Source organism: Enoplosus armatus, chromosome 8, assembly GCF_043641665.1.
Source record: "Enoplosus armatus isolate fEnoArm2 chromosome 8, fEnoArm2.hap1, whole genome shotgun sequence".
Taxonomy (NCBI): domain Eukaryota; kingdom Metazoa; phylum Chordata; class Actinopteri; order Centrarchiformes; family Enoplosidae; genus Enoplosus; species Enoplosus armatus.
Window position 1 is genome coordinate 6706975 of NC_092187.1, and position 21652 is coordinate 6728626.

Sequence of the window (21652 nt, forward strand, 5' to 3'; positions counted from 1 at the left end):
TGATGCATTAATGTGTCAGCATCACCAATGTTGCAGCTGGTAAAGGAGGAGCTCATTTTAATTACTTATATTCTGCTGCGTATCTTACAATACATACAATGTTCCTAGATTTGATTAAGCACACAGTAATTCAGAATCATTTAGTTGTATCCATCAAAACATGTAAGAACAAAACTAAAAAATGTAAAAAATGTTTGTAAAACTGAAGACAGGACTTCAAGATGAGGTAATATAGCTGACCCCACTTATATTCCATAGTTATAATTGGATTATAATCACAAACAAACTGATATACAGTGAGCCTGGGGCCCTGGTGAAGATGCCTGGTTTGCCCGGTTGGTAATGTGTCCTTGATAACCATAGTTAGCATTTAGGATCATAATAAGAATGAGCGCATCTCCCAAAACATTGAACTATTCCTTTAAGGACTGTACTACTGCAGCATTGTAAAGGTCTGAACATGTATTGTTTGGGAATGTTGCCATTTGCCATGTCAACAGACAAGATTAAACTCAATTCAATTTTATTTATATAGCACCAAATCACAACAAAAGTCATCTCATGACACTTTACAAAAAGAGCAGATCTAGACCGACTCTTTATAGTGTTATTACAGAGACCCAATAGTTCCCACCATGAGCAAGCACTTTGGCGACAGCGGCAAGGAAAAACTTTGGACAAAAGTGTTCAAAGCCAAATGAATACATGTAAATAAAAACTAATTTGTCTTCAATCTTTACTATTGTTGACTGACATGTTTGTGTGCTCTGTTGTTTTTTCTCTCAGTGGGACCGGAGTCTTCTACCAGGCAATGCCTGCTGTCGGAGCAGATGGAAAGAACATCATGAAACTGATTCCTGTACAAATGGTCAACGGACAGTTTTTCAAAACTCAAATAATGAAACCTCAAACAGATCCTTCGCCGCAGAAAGCCGTAGGCATAAATATTGCCTCAGCACCTGTTCAGATGGTAAAGACGGCAGCTTTGAATCCTTCTACCACTGAGCCAATTGTGAGGAAGCAGGTTTCGCTTGTGAGCGCCTTGCCTAATCAAGTAGGTTTGGATCTTGGTAGTTCACTAAACAAGCGTCCACTACAGCAACAGACCGTAAATTTAATGGCCAGAGTACCTCAGATGGCAACACCTGCAACAAACTGTGGGAAGTCAGTCAGACTTCCAAGACAGCTCCCAGTGACAGTGAAATCTCCAGCCCTCCCCAGAGGACAGTACCTTCAGATTCCCCCTAATGCACAAGTGCGGACAGTCCCAGCATCTGAACTCCCTCCGGGTATCAAGAAACAGATTTTTACGTCGTCAGCCGGCTCCTCTCCAGGTTCAGGCTCACCCAGTGTGGTCTACGTGTCACCCATCACGACCGTGAATCAGATCGCCACTCCACCAAGTGATTCCGCACTTCACCCACTCAAGCTGCTTTCCAAGACACCAAGTGTAACCTCACATGGATCCCCATCAAAAGTATCAAAACCACATTTAAAATTGATTCCAAAGGTTTCACAGAGGTCCAATGGCCCCATAAAGTGGGTGATTGAAGAAGAGGACAGCTCAACAGCTCCTACTCCTGATCCTATTCAGTCTCCTTCTCTCACGTCAGAGATTCTTCGGGCTGTGGCGGAGAGAGAGAATTCTAGCAAGCACTGTGACATCAATCCAAAACCAGCTCCTCAGTCAAGTCAGGGCAAAAGTGGACAAGGACAGGAAAACGCCTTGGTCATGTGCAACGGAAAGGTGTTTTTTGTGGCCAAAAAGTGCAGCCTATCACTTGAAATGGGAAGAAGCGACTCACCCACAGCAGCAACAAAAAGTTATGAATTAAACAAAACCACCGTACCTTCATCCCAAAAATCATTTGAGTCAGCTGCATCTCAAATGAGGCAGGACCTCAGGATTATCACAACCGATGAGTCCGATGAAGTGATTGACCTTTGTGATGATGATGCTCAGGACGATTCGTCTCAACAAGCAGTGTCCGCTAATATGTCAGCAGTCACTCATCTGGATGAAGACAATGTAATATTTGTGTCATATATTCCACCCAAATCTGAGTCTGGGTCGACACAAGAATTGATACTAAAAACACAGATGGCACTTGTGAAGGAAACAGACCAGACGGACACAAGCAGCACGGACAGTGTGACAGAAAGAAGGAGCCTGGGTGGTACAACTGCAAGTGATGCAGGAAGAAAACCTGGCCAGAGCATGTTAGTCAGCACAGTCACACGTGTTTGTGGTTCAGCAGTGATGAACATGCACGATAGTGAGGGCTCAAACATCAACAGTCAGCAGAGCACCTCCACCCAACAGCTGGAGAGCATGGACGTAGATGTAGCAACAGAAAGTCCAGTAGGTCCCAGCACCTCTGACAGCAGCAGTGGAACATGCTCCCCAATAGAGGAGGACACCCACAAAATGGAGGTGAGGGCACTTCTGTTGCGTCTTTACTTTGGAATACTTCAATGGGATATTAAGATAATCTAATGCATTGAACTGCACAGTTACTGTGGAGCAGGCATAGACGCATGACAAGCCAAAAACATGTAGTTTCCAGTGGATGTCACCATGCAGGATCTTTACATCTGTACATGCTAAATTTGAACATCCCAACAATCTGGAAGACAAAGATATGGTCACATTAAACTTCCATCCTTAGCGTTAGCTCTGTTTCACATTCACTTGAAGCCAGCAAGATGGTCGACCTGTTCAGGTGCATTCAGCCTCAACGTCTGTTCAACACTGTCTGACCAATGGAAACACTGATGCACTGTGCTTGGAAATGGAGAAATAGCTCTTCCAGCATCAGAAATTACAAATTTGCCTCAGGGGGCTTTACAGTCTGTGCAACATATGCAACACACCCTCTGTCCTTAGACCCTCGATTCAAAAGAGGAAAAACTCCCCAAAAAACCAGACAGGCAGGAAATATGTGTCGTATGTACAGAATAGACCAACATAGTAAAATTACAGTATGGACAATCAGGATGACAAAATTATAGATAGATTGTAAACATATATGAAGAAGATAAGTCTGGGCGAAGTACTGAGCAGGTGGAGCTCTTTATATTGAATGGATTGTCATGAAACTTTATACAGACATTCATGTTGCCCAGAAGATACATTTTGAATTACTTTGTTGATTCACTGACTTCTCCTTCGCTTTGGTTTGTGACCAAAAACCTGCAAAACGTATGACATTCCCATCAGCCTGAGCTGTGCTTTGTGTTTCGTGCTAATTAGCAAATGTCTCATTAAACAAAGATGGTGAACATGGTTAACATGACCTGCTAAACATCAGTATTTTAACATTATCCTTTTTAGCATGTTAGCATGCACCACTGTGCCCGAGCCGCTAGCGTGGCTACAGACTCGTAGTCTTGATCATATATTGTTTGTAATTTATATAGTGTTGTTTTTCTACTTGCAGAGCTCTGTGAATCCCTCAACCAGCTGGACATCTTTGTCCCGTCAAATGGACGACCCTCTGCTGAGACAGATATTTGGAATAACTGCCGATGTGAAAATATGTCTGCAGAGGATTGATGAAGCCTTACAGAGTGAGAACATAAGGTCAGTGGAGGATCATCAGGAACCAACAAGTGGGCTGAAAGACACGGAGCTTCTTTTACAGGACCTTCACGGTCCACAAGAAACGGACAGCTGCAATGGTCTCATCAATGTCAAAAGAGTGAGTACCAACCAAGTACCAACTGAACAGGGACTGTCAGCAGACCCTGCCGCTCCAAGTCCTCACACAAATATTGGACCTCGCAAATATTCACATTTCAAACTGAGCACAAAACCTCTGTCTGCTTTGAAGAATATGTGCCATTCAGGTCAAAGTTCACTCAAGGGAACGTCATGTGATGTTGAAACTGAGCCAGTGATCAGCTACGTGGAACCCATAGATGAGGATTTCCTCAGCGCGAATGAAAATGACATCCCCAACTCACAAGATGCAGCTGCCCGGCCACAGACTCAGACTCGCGTGGATCTGAGTACGAACTCAAGGGTGGGAAGAACGAGGAAACGCACAATGTGTCCATGTTGCATCCCTGGTGCTCAAGGTCCTGCAGTGAAGTCGAAGGCTGTAAGAAAAGACGTGAAAACATCTGGAAGGATCAGCTGTCTAACAGCCAAGAACAAGCAGAACTGTAAGACGTATGAGGTTCCAGCCAGTGACAGTTTAACATCCATGGACTCTGTTGAACTAAAACAACATGAACGGATCAAAAGACTCAAAGAGCTTCTGAAAGAGAAAGAGGCAGCGTTAGAACTGATGAGAAACACATGAGCTGAGACTAAACTCCAATATTCTAACATATTTTTGTTATAAAGTCATAGGATTTGTTTTTAGTATATAATCTATGATTGCTTCTATTAATTTTTGTTGGAATTAACAAAGACTAACGCAAGTATTACATTGGCCTCTAGTTTCACAGCAGTGTTGTATGGAAGAGGAAGAGCAGCAGCGCAGTGTCCAGAGTTATATATAAAAATCAGTGTTATAATAAACGAAAGAGTTTATCATATTTTTCTCTTATATCAGGTGTCAGTATTAGTGTAATATAGGGACTGTTAGTCTCAAGGCAGAATATTCATTTTATACCCATAAAACCCCACCACCATAGCCAGTTTACTGCTGTGAAACTAGAAGTTATTGTCTTATGAAGTGTTTTATTAATCCCGCTTGGGTTATATTGATTGAAAATATTTAAGTAGTTGAGCATGTTAGGAACGCTTAAGGGCTACAGAAGCATCCTCCATCCAGTCCACACTGACTCCAACCTCTTGAGGCCTGAAAGGACAAACTGTCCTCATCTGACTGGCTAATGCCACCAAAACAGGCGCTCTGTTGTGTGACAAAATAATCTCAATTTAAGGTCCACTTCATAGCTAGGTCAAAAGCTCAGAACTGTGAAGTGGACGTTGATTGAAGTCACACATACTATACAGATCCTGAGGTCCTTTGTTCTATCTATGAATTTTCAGTTCAAAATAGAACTTCTTCATTATGGTGTAACATGCTTGTCTCCCTGAGTCAGTGGGGATTGAGACATGCTGGAAATACTGTAAAAGCATATCTAATGTGAGAAACTGGCAGGTGACTAAATGCTTCAGATTTATAGTTAGTACTAAAAAGCATTTTATATTTTGTATTTGTAAAATTGTGATATTTATCTTAACAAAGAGGAGTTAAATGTAACGTCATTTATGTTTATGAAATACTAATGCAATATTTGTCTTTCGTTAGGGCACTTATGCAAATTACTTCACTTGTTGATTGAGTTATATTATTACTTGTTATGTTTTTATCGACAAGACCGAAGAATGGTGATGTTGTCGGTCAGTCTGTCCATCAAATCCTTTGGTCCAACACTTTCCTCAAAAGCAAGATGTGTGACCAGAGATTGGTTGCAGTGATGTGGTTTTGATTTGACCTCATCATCCTGTGAATTGTTCTACCCGAGATTTTAGTCATCCAGAGTTTGTAAGTTCCCAACACAATTTCTTCATAATGAAAGAGATATTCTGTACAGAAAATGTTCATTCTGGAAACATTTACTGTCCTAACCGGCTCCACTCCAGATGGTGGCGACAAAAGGCTGATTGGGTTTTTATTTCCCAAATAAAAGCACAACCCGACACTTCCTGTTCTGTAAATATCGAGACAGAGAGACAGCAGGTGTTTCAAATTAATTGACTGAAAATTAAGAGAAAATATAACATAATTTATTAATGATAACGAAATATATTAGAATATTAACTATAGGATTTGCAGATTATTACGACATTGTGAAATTACTGATGTGACGCTTTCCAAACAGGAAGTAAGATGTGTAGGCGTGTCTGGCCTTCAGAATAAAGTTGGGGAAATTGAAGTTGGAAGAAGTGGATCAAGTGTGGGACATGAGGAATACAGTAACATGTAATATGTGCTTTAGTTTAAAGTGTCACAAAGTCGCACTGACTTTGAGATCATGCAGACACTACAGATTATAGTTGAATTTAAAGAACAGGCCGGGATGATTATGCTATTTGTGCATTAAGAACAATCAAGGAATTTAGTCCCAATGTGTCCTTGTTGTACTGCATGGGCAAATGTAAAGAACCGAGTGTATTTATTTTAAAATGCTACTGGCTACGTGGTTGTGTGTGGATAAAGTACAAGATCTGCACGCATGCACGAAGCGTTTAGTCAGGGTCGATTTGTTTAAATAACGCTTTTATTATGAAGATCTCGGCCCGGAAGTACTGTTGTTATCCGAAGAGGAACTGAAAGTACAACAAAACATCGGTCGGGCTGCGTGAAGCTGGACGTGAATGTTTCATCAAGGTATGAGCAACAACACGGCGCTTTTCTCTTTTACGGAAGCACTGCTGTTATTGTTAAAAACGTCTGTTCAACATCGATGATAATATGTCTTACTATGGAAACCGCAACCTGAAATTTCCATTCCGGTAAATGTGGGTCGTTTCCTCCGCGTTTCGATTGAACTGCAAACCGATAGCGACACGCGAACCAGCTTTTCACGAGCTCTTTGGTTTCTGAACAGGCAGGACGACGAGACATAGTCCTGTCGTACAGACTGTCGTATAGTGTGTACAATATTGTGTAGGTAGAGAAATATTATTACATAACATAATTAATCCCACAGCGATTTTAACCAGGAGGCAGAACGAGGACTCATTCAGGTAAATGAGATACTCTTCCGCGCAGGGTGTGCTTTATCATTTAGACCTGCCTCACAATGGACATTTACATTAGCCACAGCAGGGACAGACTTTAACGCCCTCTGCTCCGGAGTGTCGGTGAGCCGTGTCAGGTATTCAGATAATGTATATTATTATATAGGCCTCCTAATCTCTTGTATGTCAATCTCTCCCGAATGTGTTCTCGCCACTAAACAGTTCCCTATGGGGACACTGATAGCAGGGTCATTGTCATTGTTTTAGAAATACCGTGTCGCACACGAGTCCTACTGCTGTGTTTTGTCTGGTTTTGACGTAAAAATGACTCAACAGTGGTCGTTATACTATTTGATCATTTCCAGAACACATTATTTTACTTATATCTGAAAGTAAATGTTACAAACATGTTTGCAGAGAAGTAAAAAAAGCAGGGCCCTTAAGATGAGTTTGATGTACAAATGCATTATACATAATTCCTTTTTGTTTTATTAATCAAATGTGTCATGTGTGATCTTTTTTATTTTAACCAAAAATAAAACTAATACGAGGTAATGTGCACCACAGGACACGAAGATAATGCAACTGGACTATATTTCAAAATAAAAGTCCTCAGTGGAAGCTGTGGCACTGCTGATGACCTCGCATGTCAGCTGATTTTGCAAAAGTAAAAATTCAAAGCAATTTAAAGAAAATGTGACTCACTGTTAATGTAATTATTAAATTAATTCAAATACTAAGGAAACACTAAGTTGATGCCTGTTGTCACCATAAAATTGTCATCTAAACAATCCTCTTCACTAGTGAATTAATAATTGCAACAAGTGTTAGGTTTAGCCAGCTTATGTGGTATGAGAGTACAAGCAATTATGGTTAACAACATATAATGTTTTTATTTTTATTCTATTCTGATTTTAGATATGTGAATGTGTGTTCTGTTTGTGTAGTGTGAAGGGGGCTACAACTTTAATTTCATTGCGCAGCCCTGTGTTAAATGCACCTTGAACCTTGAGTCTCATCCCCAGATTTCTTCTCAGAACATCAATATTGATCTGGGAGGAAATAATGTGAACTGGTGGCATTATTGGGCACTTTGACTATCTCTAAAAATCAGTGTTTATATAAAACGACCTGTTATGGAACCTGCACCCTTCTGATAAACTCTTTATGTGTACACAGGGAAATACACAGAGCATGGATATCCTTGACAGACTTGAAATCTACATCCCAGTGGAGGCTGAAGTGAAAAGCATCCCTCTGTGGAGCTTATCAAAGTCAGTGCTCAGACGAATGGACCTCCCCCTGTCTGAATCTGAGGGCTCCAGGAGGCTTGCAGACTCTCCAGAAGGCATATGGATTTGTCCAGCAGTCATACGGAAGAAAGGCCAGAAACCGCCCTCCCAAACAGGAAACGATGTGATGGAAAACATGTCCAAACTGCTGGGCAGAGAGGCTCAGGCTGCGCCGGGTCCCTTCCGAATGTCTTTTGTCTCTTCCAATCGCACAGCTTATAAGGTGCTGAAGGACACCATGCCAGGGGAAAGAGTCTCCACAGACACATCTCAAACCTCCTCGTTACCTCCGGGCTCGGCAACACGGACCTTCAAAGATGCTGTTGTCATCATCTACCGCGGACGCATTTACCTGTCTATCAGGAAGCCCAGTCAAAGCCAGATTCAACAAGAGGCACATCAACTGCAGCCAGCCTCCCAGTCCTCCATGCCTTCAACGTCAGAAGTGTCATCTAAAAGCCAGAAGAAGGTAACTTCACATTTCAGTTGGTGATTACATTCAAGTCGCAGCAACAATGTTTTACCATGTTCACCATCTTAGTTAGCATGATAACATTTGTTAATTCATGTATTCATTCAGGTCATTCATTTGTTAATGCAGGTATTTGAACACAAACCAAAGTATTGAACAAATTAAAATTTTGACCTGATGAAAAGTCAGAGGATCACCAAAGACATTAACTCATCCTGAGGGGAACATGAATGTGTGTACCAAATGTCATGGCAATCCTTCAGACATGTCACTCAAAGCCAAAAATGTCAACCTCATGGTGGCGCTAGATTACGACAGATAGGATTCACCGTCTGGAGACCATGAATGTCTGTAAAAAAAAAAAATAATTTTAAAATGTAGTGTCAGTACAAGTAGTAGAGTTTGAGTAATTTCAGTGTTAGTGGTGCTAAGTCAGAGGGTTCACTGAAATTATTAGTATTCATCCTCTGGGACCATGAATGTCTGTACAGATTTCATTGGATTCCATTCACTGGCTGTTGAGATATTTTGGACTGAAGTAGTGGACCACTTGACCCTAACCCTACACAACTAGTGGCTATAGAGCACCTGGTTTGAGCCCCTAGACTTCAGCAATTCTTTGTAGCTGTAGATATTCATAGTCCTTGGAGGATGAATTCTAATGTTTTTGCTGGCTCACTAACAAAATTGCCATGAAATGTACTGAGCACATTCATGCTCCTCAGAGGATGAACCCTTTTAATTTGACTGACTCTGTGACCTTTCTTCTAGCACCACCCTCAGGATAAACTTTATATTATTAGCTACACTACTTAGTTTGTTCCTTAGCTCTAATAATAGCTGAATCATGAGTGTGTTTGTTCTGTGCTACACTTTTGATTTTTGTGGTGCAATTAATGTTTCAACCTCAAGGGGGTGCTAGTGGGCCTGCATTTTATCTTGCTTATTGAAAATTGTATTTTTGATGGTATGCAGTTTAAATCAGATGTTTGACTGTTACTCTTTCAGAGAGATTTTGTCCACAGTAACATTTATCTGTGTTGTTTATCCTCCCCGCGGTTCCAATGACCCCCAGGCTTCTGTTCAACCTGCAGACAATGAACTACCAAGGAAGAGATTGCGTGTCACTTTGCCCCAAATCTCCCCAAAACAGCCAAAGGATCTTCTCACAAAAACAGACAATCAATCCACCTCAGTTCAGGTGAGAATAATGAAAATCATAATGAGTCTTTTTGTATAGCACTTTTCTTAACATAGTTACAAAATGTATTAACAAAGAACACAAGACACAGTGAAAAGTGAAGCAAAATAACTTGAGAAAAAACTGTAAAGATGTGTTTAAAAAGGAGTGTCTTATGTGATGTTTAGAAAGTATCGAATGGAAGCAGTGGTATGGATAATAAACGGTGGTTCATTCCACCATTTAGGTGTCATGTCACCCTTATAAGTGATTAATAGAATAATTTTAGTTTCAAATAAAGGCATGAATATCTTTCTCCAGGTCAGTGGCAGACAGAAATGGTTTGATTTTAGAGATACTTGAAATACTTGAGATACGGTGAAAACAAGACTTAATAACTTGGTTATTGAGGTTCAGATTTGAATTGAAAACTACCCCCAAATTATGGGCAGAGGGCTTGATACTGGTTGGCATCCTTCCTGCTGATGTTCGAAGTTAAAGGCCTACCCAGAATGGAGTGTGCCCTTTCAGCTGCAGGAAGGCTTTTTATGTGAAACATCAGTGCAGGAAATGTTTGTTAACAGTGAGTTAAATAGTAACAATCACTTTATTACACTATCAATTGATCCAGGATCCAGTCTGTAGTGTCTACTAATTATGTGACCAAGGGGAAGCATGTAAATAGAGAAAAGAAAAGCCTTGGGGTACACCGAAAGCAAGTTTTGTAGACAAGAAAATGGGGCTGCCAAGTTCCTGAGAAAATGCCTGTCAGAGAGAGATGAACCAAGTCGTCTGTTACAACCAATGTGGTTGAGTTAGATGTTGGTCTGGGTGAATCCACTGACCAAAGGTAAAAGCCAGTTCATTTACAATAACCAATAAAAACCTGACAGAAATGAAAATATGGCAGTTCTCTGCTGTCATGTACTTTTTGTTCTAAGCCTCTGCTGCGGACCTGTGGATTCAGGCTAATCATGTACCATTACTATGAATCCCAACAAATGAAATGAGCCTTATGTGATACTACTTTGTATGTCCTTTAGGAGCTGCTAAATGACAACAGGCCCAAGTTGAAACGCCCTGCATGTAAAGTAACGCACAGTGAAAACAGGAAGGATGTTACGCCCAAAGGAAGGGGTGTTTCCTCATCCAAGACTGCACGTTCTGCCCCTCAGTCCACCGACAGTTTGCACAAAGTGCACAGCCATCATCATAAGGATGCTGGAGGTGAGCAGGCTGCAGAGGAAGCAGCAGGCCCGGAGCCATCTTTGCTCCAGCCTCTGGCGCAGCAAGAGGAGGTGGCCAACAATGACAGTGACATGCAGGACCTGGGAGGGGAAGAAGCTGAGAGCACCAATCAAAATAATGACATGGACTGTGATACACAAACTGACAGTGGTGAACCTGACAACACTGTAGAGCAAAGTGGCAACCAGAGCTGGACCAGGAGAGAGTCTCAGGGTGCACCTCATGCCTCCACATCACTACAGTTTGACTTTAAGGAGCTGGCACAAGAGGAGATGATCGCTCGGATGAAGGCCAAACTCAAACAGCGTGAAGCAGCGCTCCACAACCTGCACCAGTAATGACAGCTCAGTCAGTCACCAACAGTAATAATGATTCAGTTCCCCCAAAATTAAACTCTCATAGAGTTCATTAGAAAGCTTTTACATTGAGTTCCCATTCTCAAACTGCTGGTGTAACTCAGTACAGAATGTGTCTGCACTGACACAAACCATCAGAAACCTGGACACTTCAAGTGCTTGTTGGACATATATTAGACTTCACACAGCTCCCTCTGGAGACACTGAAGGCTTTGGTAGTTATTGTGGTGATCTTTGAAGCCTGAGATATCAAACCATTAATTTGGGCTCATGACTATTATTATTATCACCATTATTATCATTATCTTACTAGCTTGAGAAATAATAGTAACATTATATGTAGATTAATGTAACTTTTCCGCTGTCATTTTTGCTGTTTTGTTGTGAGACACCTCCTGTCAAGCCCATTTGCTCCTATTATTGGTTGACTTAAGAGTATGAGTCGTACTTGCCAACTTTCTGAAAAGCCTGAAACCAGTTGCTCATCTGTTGTACGCCTGATTAGCTGCTCCCTTCTCTTGTTTCAACGAATTGCTTAAAATTAGCTCACTTATGTGCTTGTGCCTCTGATCAAATATCATTTTCAACGAGGACTCACTCACTCGTGTGTATTGACTTTTTCAGATGAAATTTCTGTTACTATAAATATCTGTTTGCAATAAAGAAATGAGTGTGTGTACAGGACATTTTACGTTTTTATTTAAAGGAGCATTCAGCAACTCATGTGAAGTACATGATACTGTAAGAATCTAAAGTCACCCGTCTCTGACTGCTTTGACTGAGAGTTAGTTTGTTTGATACAGTCAAATCACATTTAAATTTTTTTGAGCATTTGAAGGACTTCTTCTTGTCCATGTTGGTTGAGATTGAAAGTTCATTCTTGACATTGGAAACAAACATAGTCTCACCACAAGGTCCATTTAGTAGCTGGTCTGGAGCCTTCGACAGGATCACACAATCTTCTTTATGATTTTTGAGGATGGAGTTTGTGGGTTGTTGAATTGTATTGAGTTATACTGAGAGGTGTTTCTAATATTTACGCTACCCTCATTGATAGTAATGGGGTGGACAAAATAATGGAAACACCTGTCCGTATAACTCAATACAATTCAACAGGGTCACAAACTGCATCCTCCAAAGTGATCTGACAGTTGACCCAACATCTCTCTTAAACAGTTCAACAATTGAACATTATAACCTTCACAAAGGAAGGGTTTATTATATTGGTTTTAGCGAGGTGGCTCTCATAAACTGGTGTATGCACTCATCAAAAGTTGGTTTCAGCCTTCAGAGGTGGATATCATGTTTCTGACTATGATGAATATCCTGTTACAAACATGGCAAGAACACCGCAGAACAAGTTCATCCCCAGTGAAAGTACGTTAAGTCATCTGATATGAGGTCCGGATGAGATTTGAGTGTGAAACAGTGAGAGGAGTGGAGGGAGGAAACTTCGGTGCTGTGGTCCTCCCCTCCTGCTGCCTGACTATAAGACTGCAGGTCTCCTGAAGTCTGGCTACACAGACAGGATGCACTCCTCATGCTGCCCTTCTGCCAGACCACAGACACTGAAGGTAAGACTTTGTTTCACTCCGTTCACGTCCCTGTTGTAGCGCAGGAAACTGCTTCTCATCGGAGAGTTAAAATGATTTGTTGATTTAATTGAACCAGTTGGTTCCTGCTGAAGGCTTCCTGCACCTCTCTGTGCGTCCTCTCTGGTCGCGCTTTATATTATGGGTACAATAGTTTCCTGTAAGAAAGGAACTGATCTGTCACTGTGAATTCATAGGAAGGTTATTGATTGTCATTTGGTTCTGATGGTATATAGGAATATGCAGGAACATTTGAATTGGTATACTTGTATTGATTATGTCTAGTGCACTGCAGGGCAGCTGAACGTGCAAAAACGTGTCTACAGACAAACATACAATTCAACATATATGGAGAATAAAGTTTCCAACACAATGAATAAAGGAGGAACATTTACTTGGATTTAAAGGGAGAGGTTATTTCGAGGAAATTCCCCTGGAAATCAACAAATGCTGATAAACTCAGAGAACTGTCTCAGAACGTTGTCTTTATTTTGCCTATAATTACTACCTGAACATAGTTCCTTCCAGGAAACATCCTCAGAAATGATTGAGAAATTATGGAGCCATAAAATAAAGCATAACTTCATCTCTTTGTGAACGGAGCCGTTTGGGTTTTGAACTGTTTATCAGACAAAACAAGCAGTTGAAGGACATGACTTTAACTTTGAGAACTGCTGATGAACAATCAATAACGGAAATGAAGTTCAGACCCACCTGGGGTCACTTGATGTCCATCAGCACATCATAGTGGGTGGGAAATTTATAAGATTATTACTATACATGTTTTTTAATAGTTGATATATTTGTAATACGAAAGGAATTTAGGCAGCAACTTTCAAATTTCTATATACAAATTTGTTTTTGTTGTATTAGCATTTTCCAGAGCTTTCACCACATCTCACTGTCCGTCTCCGTGGATGGAGTCGTGATGGTTTCCTCACATCAACAAGATGTCTATCATCAATCCACTGAGTGCTCTTTAAACTGGATTACAACAGTATAAAGTATAAATCATAATCTAATTTACAACTTGAGCGTGGTCTAATTGCTGAATGGGGTCATGACAACTTTGGCACCTAAAACAGAAAAGTCTGAAAAACCTATTTTATTTATTTCTCAAGTGCCTCTGATGTAAATTTAATGTACATCTACTCTGACACGATACCATTAAATAAGAAATCAGAGAATACGTATTCATGGTGTCGCCATTTCCTCAGTTACCACAACACTACTTCACATTCTGAATCTTAAACAAAATCAGAAAAGTTAACATTGATCATCATTATTAATGATCAATTATAAAGAGCATGGATTTTAGAAATACTGGTGTTTTTATGTGTATCAGTTTAATTTGCTATTTCATTTAAATTCATAAATTACCTTATTAATATGACAGAAAATGACCCTGATACAATACACAGTATGTCAGTGGAAGCAAGGTCCCTGACTGAGATGCCTGCATACTAAATAAAAGCCCTTTAATAAAACACTGACCAGTATACAGGAAGTTGACGTTAATAATAATAGTTTAGAGAACAGGAGTCACTTGCGCATCACAGATTTTCTCTGCCGTCATCTGACAGGTGAAGAGCAAGAGGAAATTATGAGCACATTCATTTTTAGAGGCATTATTTGTCTTTTTATGCCTTTATGAGACAGCCAACAGTAGAGAGATGACAGGAAATGAGGAGAGAGACAGAGATGAGGGAATTTAAGTTTGATGATTGGCACCTTAAACCCTGAGGACATGATTTAATCAGTTTTGAATCACAGGCTTGCACAGAAAAACCATCAACTCTTCTGTATGTTTCAGGCTTCGTGTAAAAACTTTATTAAGAGAGCATTAAGAGTTTTCCCTCTCTTCTTCAGGTGTTGTGCGTTCGGATGTGTATGTTCTACTCCACCATGTGTCTGGCAGGCTGGCCGCTCTCCTCAGAGGCAGCCAGACTCCGCTGTGGTTCTGATCTCCTCAGTGACCTCATATTTGTATGTGGGGACCGTGGAATCTATTTAGGTAAGTCTATATTCACGTTATCCACTTGTTTTGCAACTAACTATCTAATGTCACATAGAATTTTCTGGTATACAAGTGGAAACTGTTATTGTGGCAGTAAATGGGAGGTCAGGAGGTCACCAACATCATTAGGTTCCATCCTCTGGAAACTGGGAAGCAAGTGAACACAAATGCATTCTTCAGATATAAACAGATGATGTGCTCTGAACACATGATCCAATATTGATGCTGGCACGTTGCACGATGACGAGCTGAAGTTAGGGGCCGTCTTAAAAGTGCATGCAAAATAGCCAAGAAAGCTAATCAGATTTGTGTCAATAGATTTAATTTTATCTGGGCCTCCTCCCATTGCATGCACAACCTCCATTTTATTTTTTTATTATGCAACATGGCCAATATAAGCTGTGTAGCTATTGTGGCATGTTCTTTAAACAAAGCGTTTTACAGATATCAGGCTCTAATGCTAGCAGAGGGAGGGGAAAATGATTAAAAACATTAGCTGTAATGGAGGTATAAATTGGTAGATTGTATCTTGTTATGACAGAAATGCAGATTGATAGTATTTCTTCTACTGTAGATTTGAATAATCATATAAAAAGCTGATAGGCTCATATGCTATCAAGGTTATTCTACCCTGTGTGTTACCACTTTCACTAGCAGAGGTGTATAACGCAGATATGGTCATGGTCATCGTGTCCACATGAAAACACGGCAGTAACTGAGCGAGCTATCAGCTCCACAACAACAAAATGCGTCCTGTTCATTTATTTACATGAAGACTAGTCACAACACTTCTCTTCTGCACTGTAGGTCTCAGCAGCAAGCGAAGAAACTCACAGTTTGATGCAATATAATATTAAAATTTGATCCCACTTATACAATAGAGGTTCATCTTTAGATACAAATGTGTGCATGTAAATGAGCTGACTGGTACAATACGGATTGGATTGAGGGGGGCCAAACACCTCACAGTGGTCCTTATACTGTAAGGCACGTTGCAGCATTTCATTTGAAAAACTTCAGATTATTAGAAAATAATATCTCCTGCTGCATTCAGAGAATTACCCACAGGCCCTTTCACTTGATTACCTTTCCCCTATTCTGACCAAGGCCACCTTCTCCATCTGCTATCAGAGTGGTGGCAGTCCAAAATGGCAGCATACTCACCAGGACACTGTGCCTCGGTGTGTGATAGCTTTATTGTTAAAACACTTGTTATCTTAGACCAGCACAGCTTCCACACTAATAACAAAGAAAGGTGCAGAAAGGGAGAAACAGCAGAGAACCTTTATTCAGAAGACAACTGAGTTTAAGCTCACTGACAATTCATAGACTTTGCTTATGATGGTGTTCTGCATGATTTGCATTTCAAACAAGATTATGCTTATTAAAACTAAAATATTTCGTATATGGTAGTTTAGTGCTTTTAGCTAAATGCTAACATGCTCACATTGACACAGTGTTAACTTGTTGATATTTAGCATGTATAATGTTTACCATGTTCATCACCTTAGTTTAGCGTGTTAGCAGGCTAATGTTTGCTGATTGACATCTCATTTTGGACATTTCTCTCTCTTCAGGTAAAGGTACGTGGTCTGGTTATGGTGCTCGGCCCAGAGGGAAGGGAATAGTGGACCAGTGCTGTCGGCCGTCTGGCTGTGAACTTCAGCATCTGGAGATGTACTGTGCTAAACCAAAGTCCCAGCAGCACACCACAGCTTACCCAGCTACAACCACAGCACCGCATACCACCACTCAGCTAGACACGGTATGACCTCTTCTGCTTGACCTTGAAAGTTCTTCATCTTTGGAATAGCAGTTGGACAAAATAGTCTTAACTCAAGGTTCACTTACTAGCTTTTTCCAGGGCTGTCATGGTCCTCAGCAGCGACTGGAGTTGGCTCAGTTGTCATCATGTGACTTAAGTATAGATCTTTGGTGGGGGATGTAACCCCTGTCTCTGTTCAAGGATGGTGTTTGGTGTCGGGGAGTTGGTGGATGGGAGCCGAGAGACCAAGGAGGTAAAGGTCCTCATGGGGGCAAAATTTTGTACCCGATTTGAAACAGACCCATGGAAATCCTACCCGAATCCAACATAAACATAAATAGATTTTCAAACAAACAGAAACCAAATCTGAAAGGGCCCCGTTCGGATTGGACCAGAGGATAATTAGACCTGATCCAAGAGAGACCCACGGCAATACAAGAGGACTCTACCAAACCTGACTCAGTATAATTTGGACCCAGCCCAACTTTGGTCTAAGAGTGTCAGTTACTAGGACCCATGTGATCCCGCGTAAACCTCTACAAAGAGGCCATTCACATCCAATGCCAAAGACCATCCTTGAACCAAGTCCAGGATTATAATCTCCCCTAAATTCTGACCACCCGTTTTCACATGACTGGTGCTCGATATCATAAAAACTAAAGCAAACTCTAGTGTTAAGAATATTCTGTCTGCTGCTGTCTGAAGTTAACTTTGTCCTCCACTTTGGAGAAGACAACAACAACAAGAAGAACCAACTTGTTAGAATGTCATTCCACTAAAATATTAACTTAGTGCAGATTTGAATCCATTCTCTCACAGAAATTGTCCTGCACACAATATAACAGATGAACATAAGCTGGAAAGAATAGGGACTTCAATATCTAAACCAAAAATAACCCATAATAAAGTTGATATCCGTGATAAATCCTAGCTGATTGGTGCAGGCCCCACAAGGTTACCTGCTGCAGCCAAGCTACATGTCCTTGAATCAACTTACTCTTATCTCTGTCTTGCAGGAGCAGCAGTTCCAAGCAGTATTTCAGAAGAGACTTTTAGAGCACCTGGGGGCTCCTAACAGTCCAAAGAGGGAAGTTTACAGAAAGAAAACACAGCCTTCACATCGACGGAAAAGCAAAGTTTCATCATCACGCAGGAGGATTAACAAACAGAGCATGACCAGCAGTCCTCCTTCAGCCTCTGGGACTCCCCTTCAGAGGATGATGAGATCTGAGTCATGACCTTTGACCTTGCGGAAAGCTGAATATTTTTAGTTACTGGATCCAGCAAGTTTGAAAGACTGATGTCGACTGTTGTGATATGAACTCTCTGCTAAGTAGGGATCACAGTGATCAAAAATCACAAACAGATTTGGAGGGAAACAGAGATTTGCCAGGTGACATAACACACCCACTGGCAGCCATATTGGAGGTCCTCGGCTCAAGGACAAAATAGACAACTGAAGTCCTGACACCCCCTCTGGGCTAGCCGCTGCTATGCTAGCCTTTGGAAGTCAGTGGAATCTCTCACTGAGCCTTTCTTACATCTGGAACAAAGTGTCAGTGCATGTATTATACGTAAGTGTAACCGTTTCTCCCTTATCCCTGATGTCCACCCACACTAAATACACAGAGTACTACACACAACTGTAACTAGAAAGATTGAAGTCCATTCTGATAGCTTACTACTTCCTGGCCTCAGTCTGGTGATGTTTAACCCATGATGGTCTTGGGCTTGTGGGAAATGGTGTTGGTTAAAGGCTGCTAAATATTAAACAAACAACAATATTACATTGTTTACCTTCCCTGCCCAGACATCGATTGTACCAAATGACATTTTATTGATTTTTATTAATTTGCCTTATTACAAATTATTGTGTACGAGGTTTTCTTACTTCTTGAACTGAACCTGGTAGTGCCAGTTTCATTCTGGCCTTTTTCCAATAACCTGAACTTTTAAGACCCTGGTGAAGTTCTGGTACTCGGTTCTTTCTTGTGTTTCCAGATCAGGTCAGATTAGTCAGATAACGTGTCTACTTAGCTTCATTTCTGTGCTATTTTTGACATAGAGCTCATCATGATGTCACTGAGATGTTATCTTGTTAGCCACTGTAGCTAACGATATTTTCTGATTAGTCTTGTTTAACAGTAATTATCATATATTTATGATTTACATATATGTGATACATATGTGACACACCTGCTGCATCTGTGTAGTGTGGAATACAGTAGACTGCATCCGCTCACTTGCATTTTGAGACTTTTTTTATAGCACTTTGGACTGAATTACAGTATGTGGTATTACTGTGTGTTTTGGGTACAGGCATTAGCAGGGCAGAATATACTGAAGAAGTTTGTGTACTTATTGAATGGCTCTGATAGAACTGAGATTATCAAGTATGATATGTTTATTATTTCACTATGAATGCATTCATTATTTATTTCACTATGACAATATCTGACTATAATAAATATGAAAACTGTATACAGCTACATCTTTGTGGTGTTCATGTTGTTATGGGCCTGATCTGGTCTTTGAGGTAAGGCCATGCCATTCTTCCTCTGCTGATTTTCATTCAGCTCACAGAGTTGTTTTGAATTTCGTAAGATTTTATAACAATATAATATTCAACACAACTTGATCTTTTGTTTTGACGTTCAGCCTCAATGCGATCATAAACAGCCGACTCATTTTACTTTGACATGACTTAAGTTATCGTCTCTTTCCAAGACCTTTCCAAGAGCTATGAAGGCCATCTCAGCCTTCTGAGAGAGAGCAGCCTGATAAAACGAATGGCTCTTCTATGCTTAATAAGCAGTATTCTGTCATTACAGAGTAATGCCAAACAAAGTCTCAGTTTTCATTGAAGGGAAAAGAGGATATGGTAGATACTGGCATGCAAGCATGTGCGTATAAACCTCATAAACAATAATCCTAATTCAAGGTGAATTTACTTCCTGTTTCTGGAGAGTTCAACTGCATCTCATGGTCTTTCTCAGTGGATGAAACTTCGTCAGTTGTCATCATATGACCAAAGTATGGGTCTTTGATGACATGATAACAAGTGGTTATATGATGGTATTTGTTCAAAGATGGTCTCTGGTGTCGGATGTGAATCCTCCAGTCATCCACTGACTCCTGGTTGATGACCTTTGACTTCTTCCCAGATGATGCAGCGAACTTCATATAAAAACCAAAATGTAAAAGCAACTGGTTATTTCTTAAGACAGAGCCAGGCTCGACAGAGACAGCTAATGCTACGCTAACCTAACTGGCTGCTGGCTGTAGCTTCATATTGACGGTACAGAGTGCTATCAATCTTCTCATGTAACTCTCAGCAAGACACAGAATGAGCGTATTTCCCAAAATGTTGAACAATTGCTTTCTTGCCCATCTTAAGTCTTTTTATACCCTCTGATTTCAAAGTTTTTCATAGAGGATTCCTCTTCTAGATCCATCCTCAGAGCTCCTGTATGTATTTGGAGAAAATGCAAAAGTAGCTCAGAAACAACAATCCACTGCTGCGTCTTTGTACAGATAACGTCTTTGTAAAAGTCCCAGATTGAAAGTTAGCTGATTTACAGGAGAGGTGCGCTATCTCAATTAATATTGAACCAAATTCTGGACAAATCTTTGAGAGGGTACCTGAGTTCAGAGGTACTTTATGTTGTTGTCTGATGTGAGCAGTTAACTCATACTCACAGCTGGAATGTAACAGTACTGCCAAGTAGCTGGCTAAAGCCTGCCCGGAGCTGTGCTGGTGCAGAGCAGATTTAGGACAGGATATTGGTTGGATTTTAGGAGACACAGCTTAGACTGCAGGACGGTGGTGGCACAGCTGATTCTTCAGGCTGCACCATAAAAGGCCACAGAGGATGAGTACTTCCAAATACCTGCTTTTTTACAAAACAGAGTGCAGAGCAGGTGACATTTATGATAAATGCTCTCAATGTCATGGATATGACACAAAGAATACACCACCAGTCTCTTTAGCTTTAGCTTAGCATAGAGACCAGAAGCAGGGGAAAACAGTTAGCCAGGCTAGCTGTCCAAAGGTCTAAAATACACCTACCAATGCCTCTAAAGCTCACGGATTAACATGTTGTATCTCGTTCAAATTTCAAACTTGGAAAGCCAGAAGATCTCACAAGCGTCACACTTTCCTGGAAAACCTCTGGCTTCAGCTGTTGTGGCTGGAGAAAAGGAAAGAAGTGCCACGGCTTCCAAAAACTGATGGACACTTTCGAAGTCTTTGGTTTGTACAGAATCTGAAACGTTTCAGCTGAGGAACTCATAACCACTAAAACACTGGAGATGCCACATCTGTCTGTCTACTATGCGCTGTGCAGTGCAGGGGTGCTCGCAATGCACACAGCCATGTTACAATGACCACAAGACAGTGACTGTCCTGACTAATGTGTGTTTGGTAGGTATCAGTGTGTGAGAAGTTACAGTAGACTGTGTAAGATGGTACAGTGGAAACAAAAAATATAACAGGCTACTAAAATATATTATGAATTTCTGACCTACCCTAACCTGCCTTTAAGGACTTCAGCCTCAGCTGCATCACCTCCTTCTGGACTAGAGGAGGGTCGACCCTGATTTACATATCGCTGAAAAAACCAAGACAGAATGCAATGAGATTTGTGATTGAAATGCACATCTGTGGCTCAGTGTACATGACATCTCATCTGGATTTTATCTGGAGTATGAGTTTATAGTAACATGTTAAACAGGTAGATAGAATCGCGGGAGTTCTTTTGCTGCTCTTCTCAGGCAGGAAGGTGTTTCTGGCCTTTTGACTCCACAACATAGTAACAGCTGGTCACAGTCAGCTTGATAAGGCAGGAGGGGAGAGCTTTCTCCTTGTGGCCGCTTGCGTCACAGCCAGATAGCGTTATTCACTCCCATCTCTTCCCATGCGGAGCTATCCTCATAAAGACCCCTCTCACATTTGATTCTCATGGCCATGAGAGAGCTGTTGTTGTCGGCCCGAACGGGTAAATGTTGTAACATTTTGCACACATTAT

At 40.9% G+C, this 21652-nt stretch overlaps 3 protein-coding genes across 3 annotated transcripts; all 3 read left to right on the plus strand.

Annotated features, from left to right (window-relative positions):
- The first annotated feature begins 221 nt into the window (after window positions 1–221).
- lrif1 (ligand dependent nuclear receptor interacting factor 1) lies at window positions 222–4307 on the plus strand. Its single transcript, XM_070909777.1, has 3 exons — window positions 222–226; window positions 787–2434; window positions 3441–4307. Exons 1-3 carry the CDS (start codon window positions 222–224, stop codon window positions 4305–4307), a joined length of 2520 nt encoding a protein of 839 aa, XP_070765878.1.
- A 2007-nt stretch (window positions 4308–6314) lies between these two features.
- Window positions 6315–11929, plus strand: LOC139288475 (uncharacterized). The gene is made up of 4 exons (XM_070909778.1): window positions 6315–6350; window positions 7883–8464; window positions 9543–9668; window positions 10691–11929. Exons 2-4 carry the CDS (start codon window positions 7898–7900, stop codon window positions 11231–11233), a joined length of 1236 nt encoding a protein of 411 aa, XP_070765879.1. The 5' UTR covers window positions 6315–6350; window positions 7883–7897; the 3' UTR covers window positions 11234–11929.
- An 848-nt stretch (window positions 11930–12777) lies between these two features.
- On the plus strand, window positions 12778–17863 carry igf3 (insulin-like growth factor 3). The gene is made up of 4 exons (XM_070911012.1): window positions 12778–12825; window positions 14713–14857; window positions 16438–16625; window positions 17642–17863. Exons 1-4 carry the CDS (start codon window positions 12781–12783, stop codon window positions 17861–17863), a joined length of 600 nt encoding a protein of 199 aa, XP_070767113.1. The 5' UTR covers window positions 12778–12780.
- The last annotated feature ends 3789 nt before the right edge of the window (window positions 17864–21652 follow it).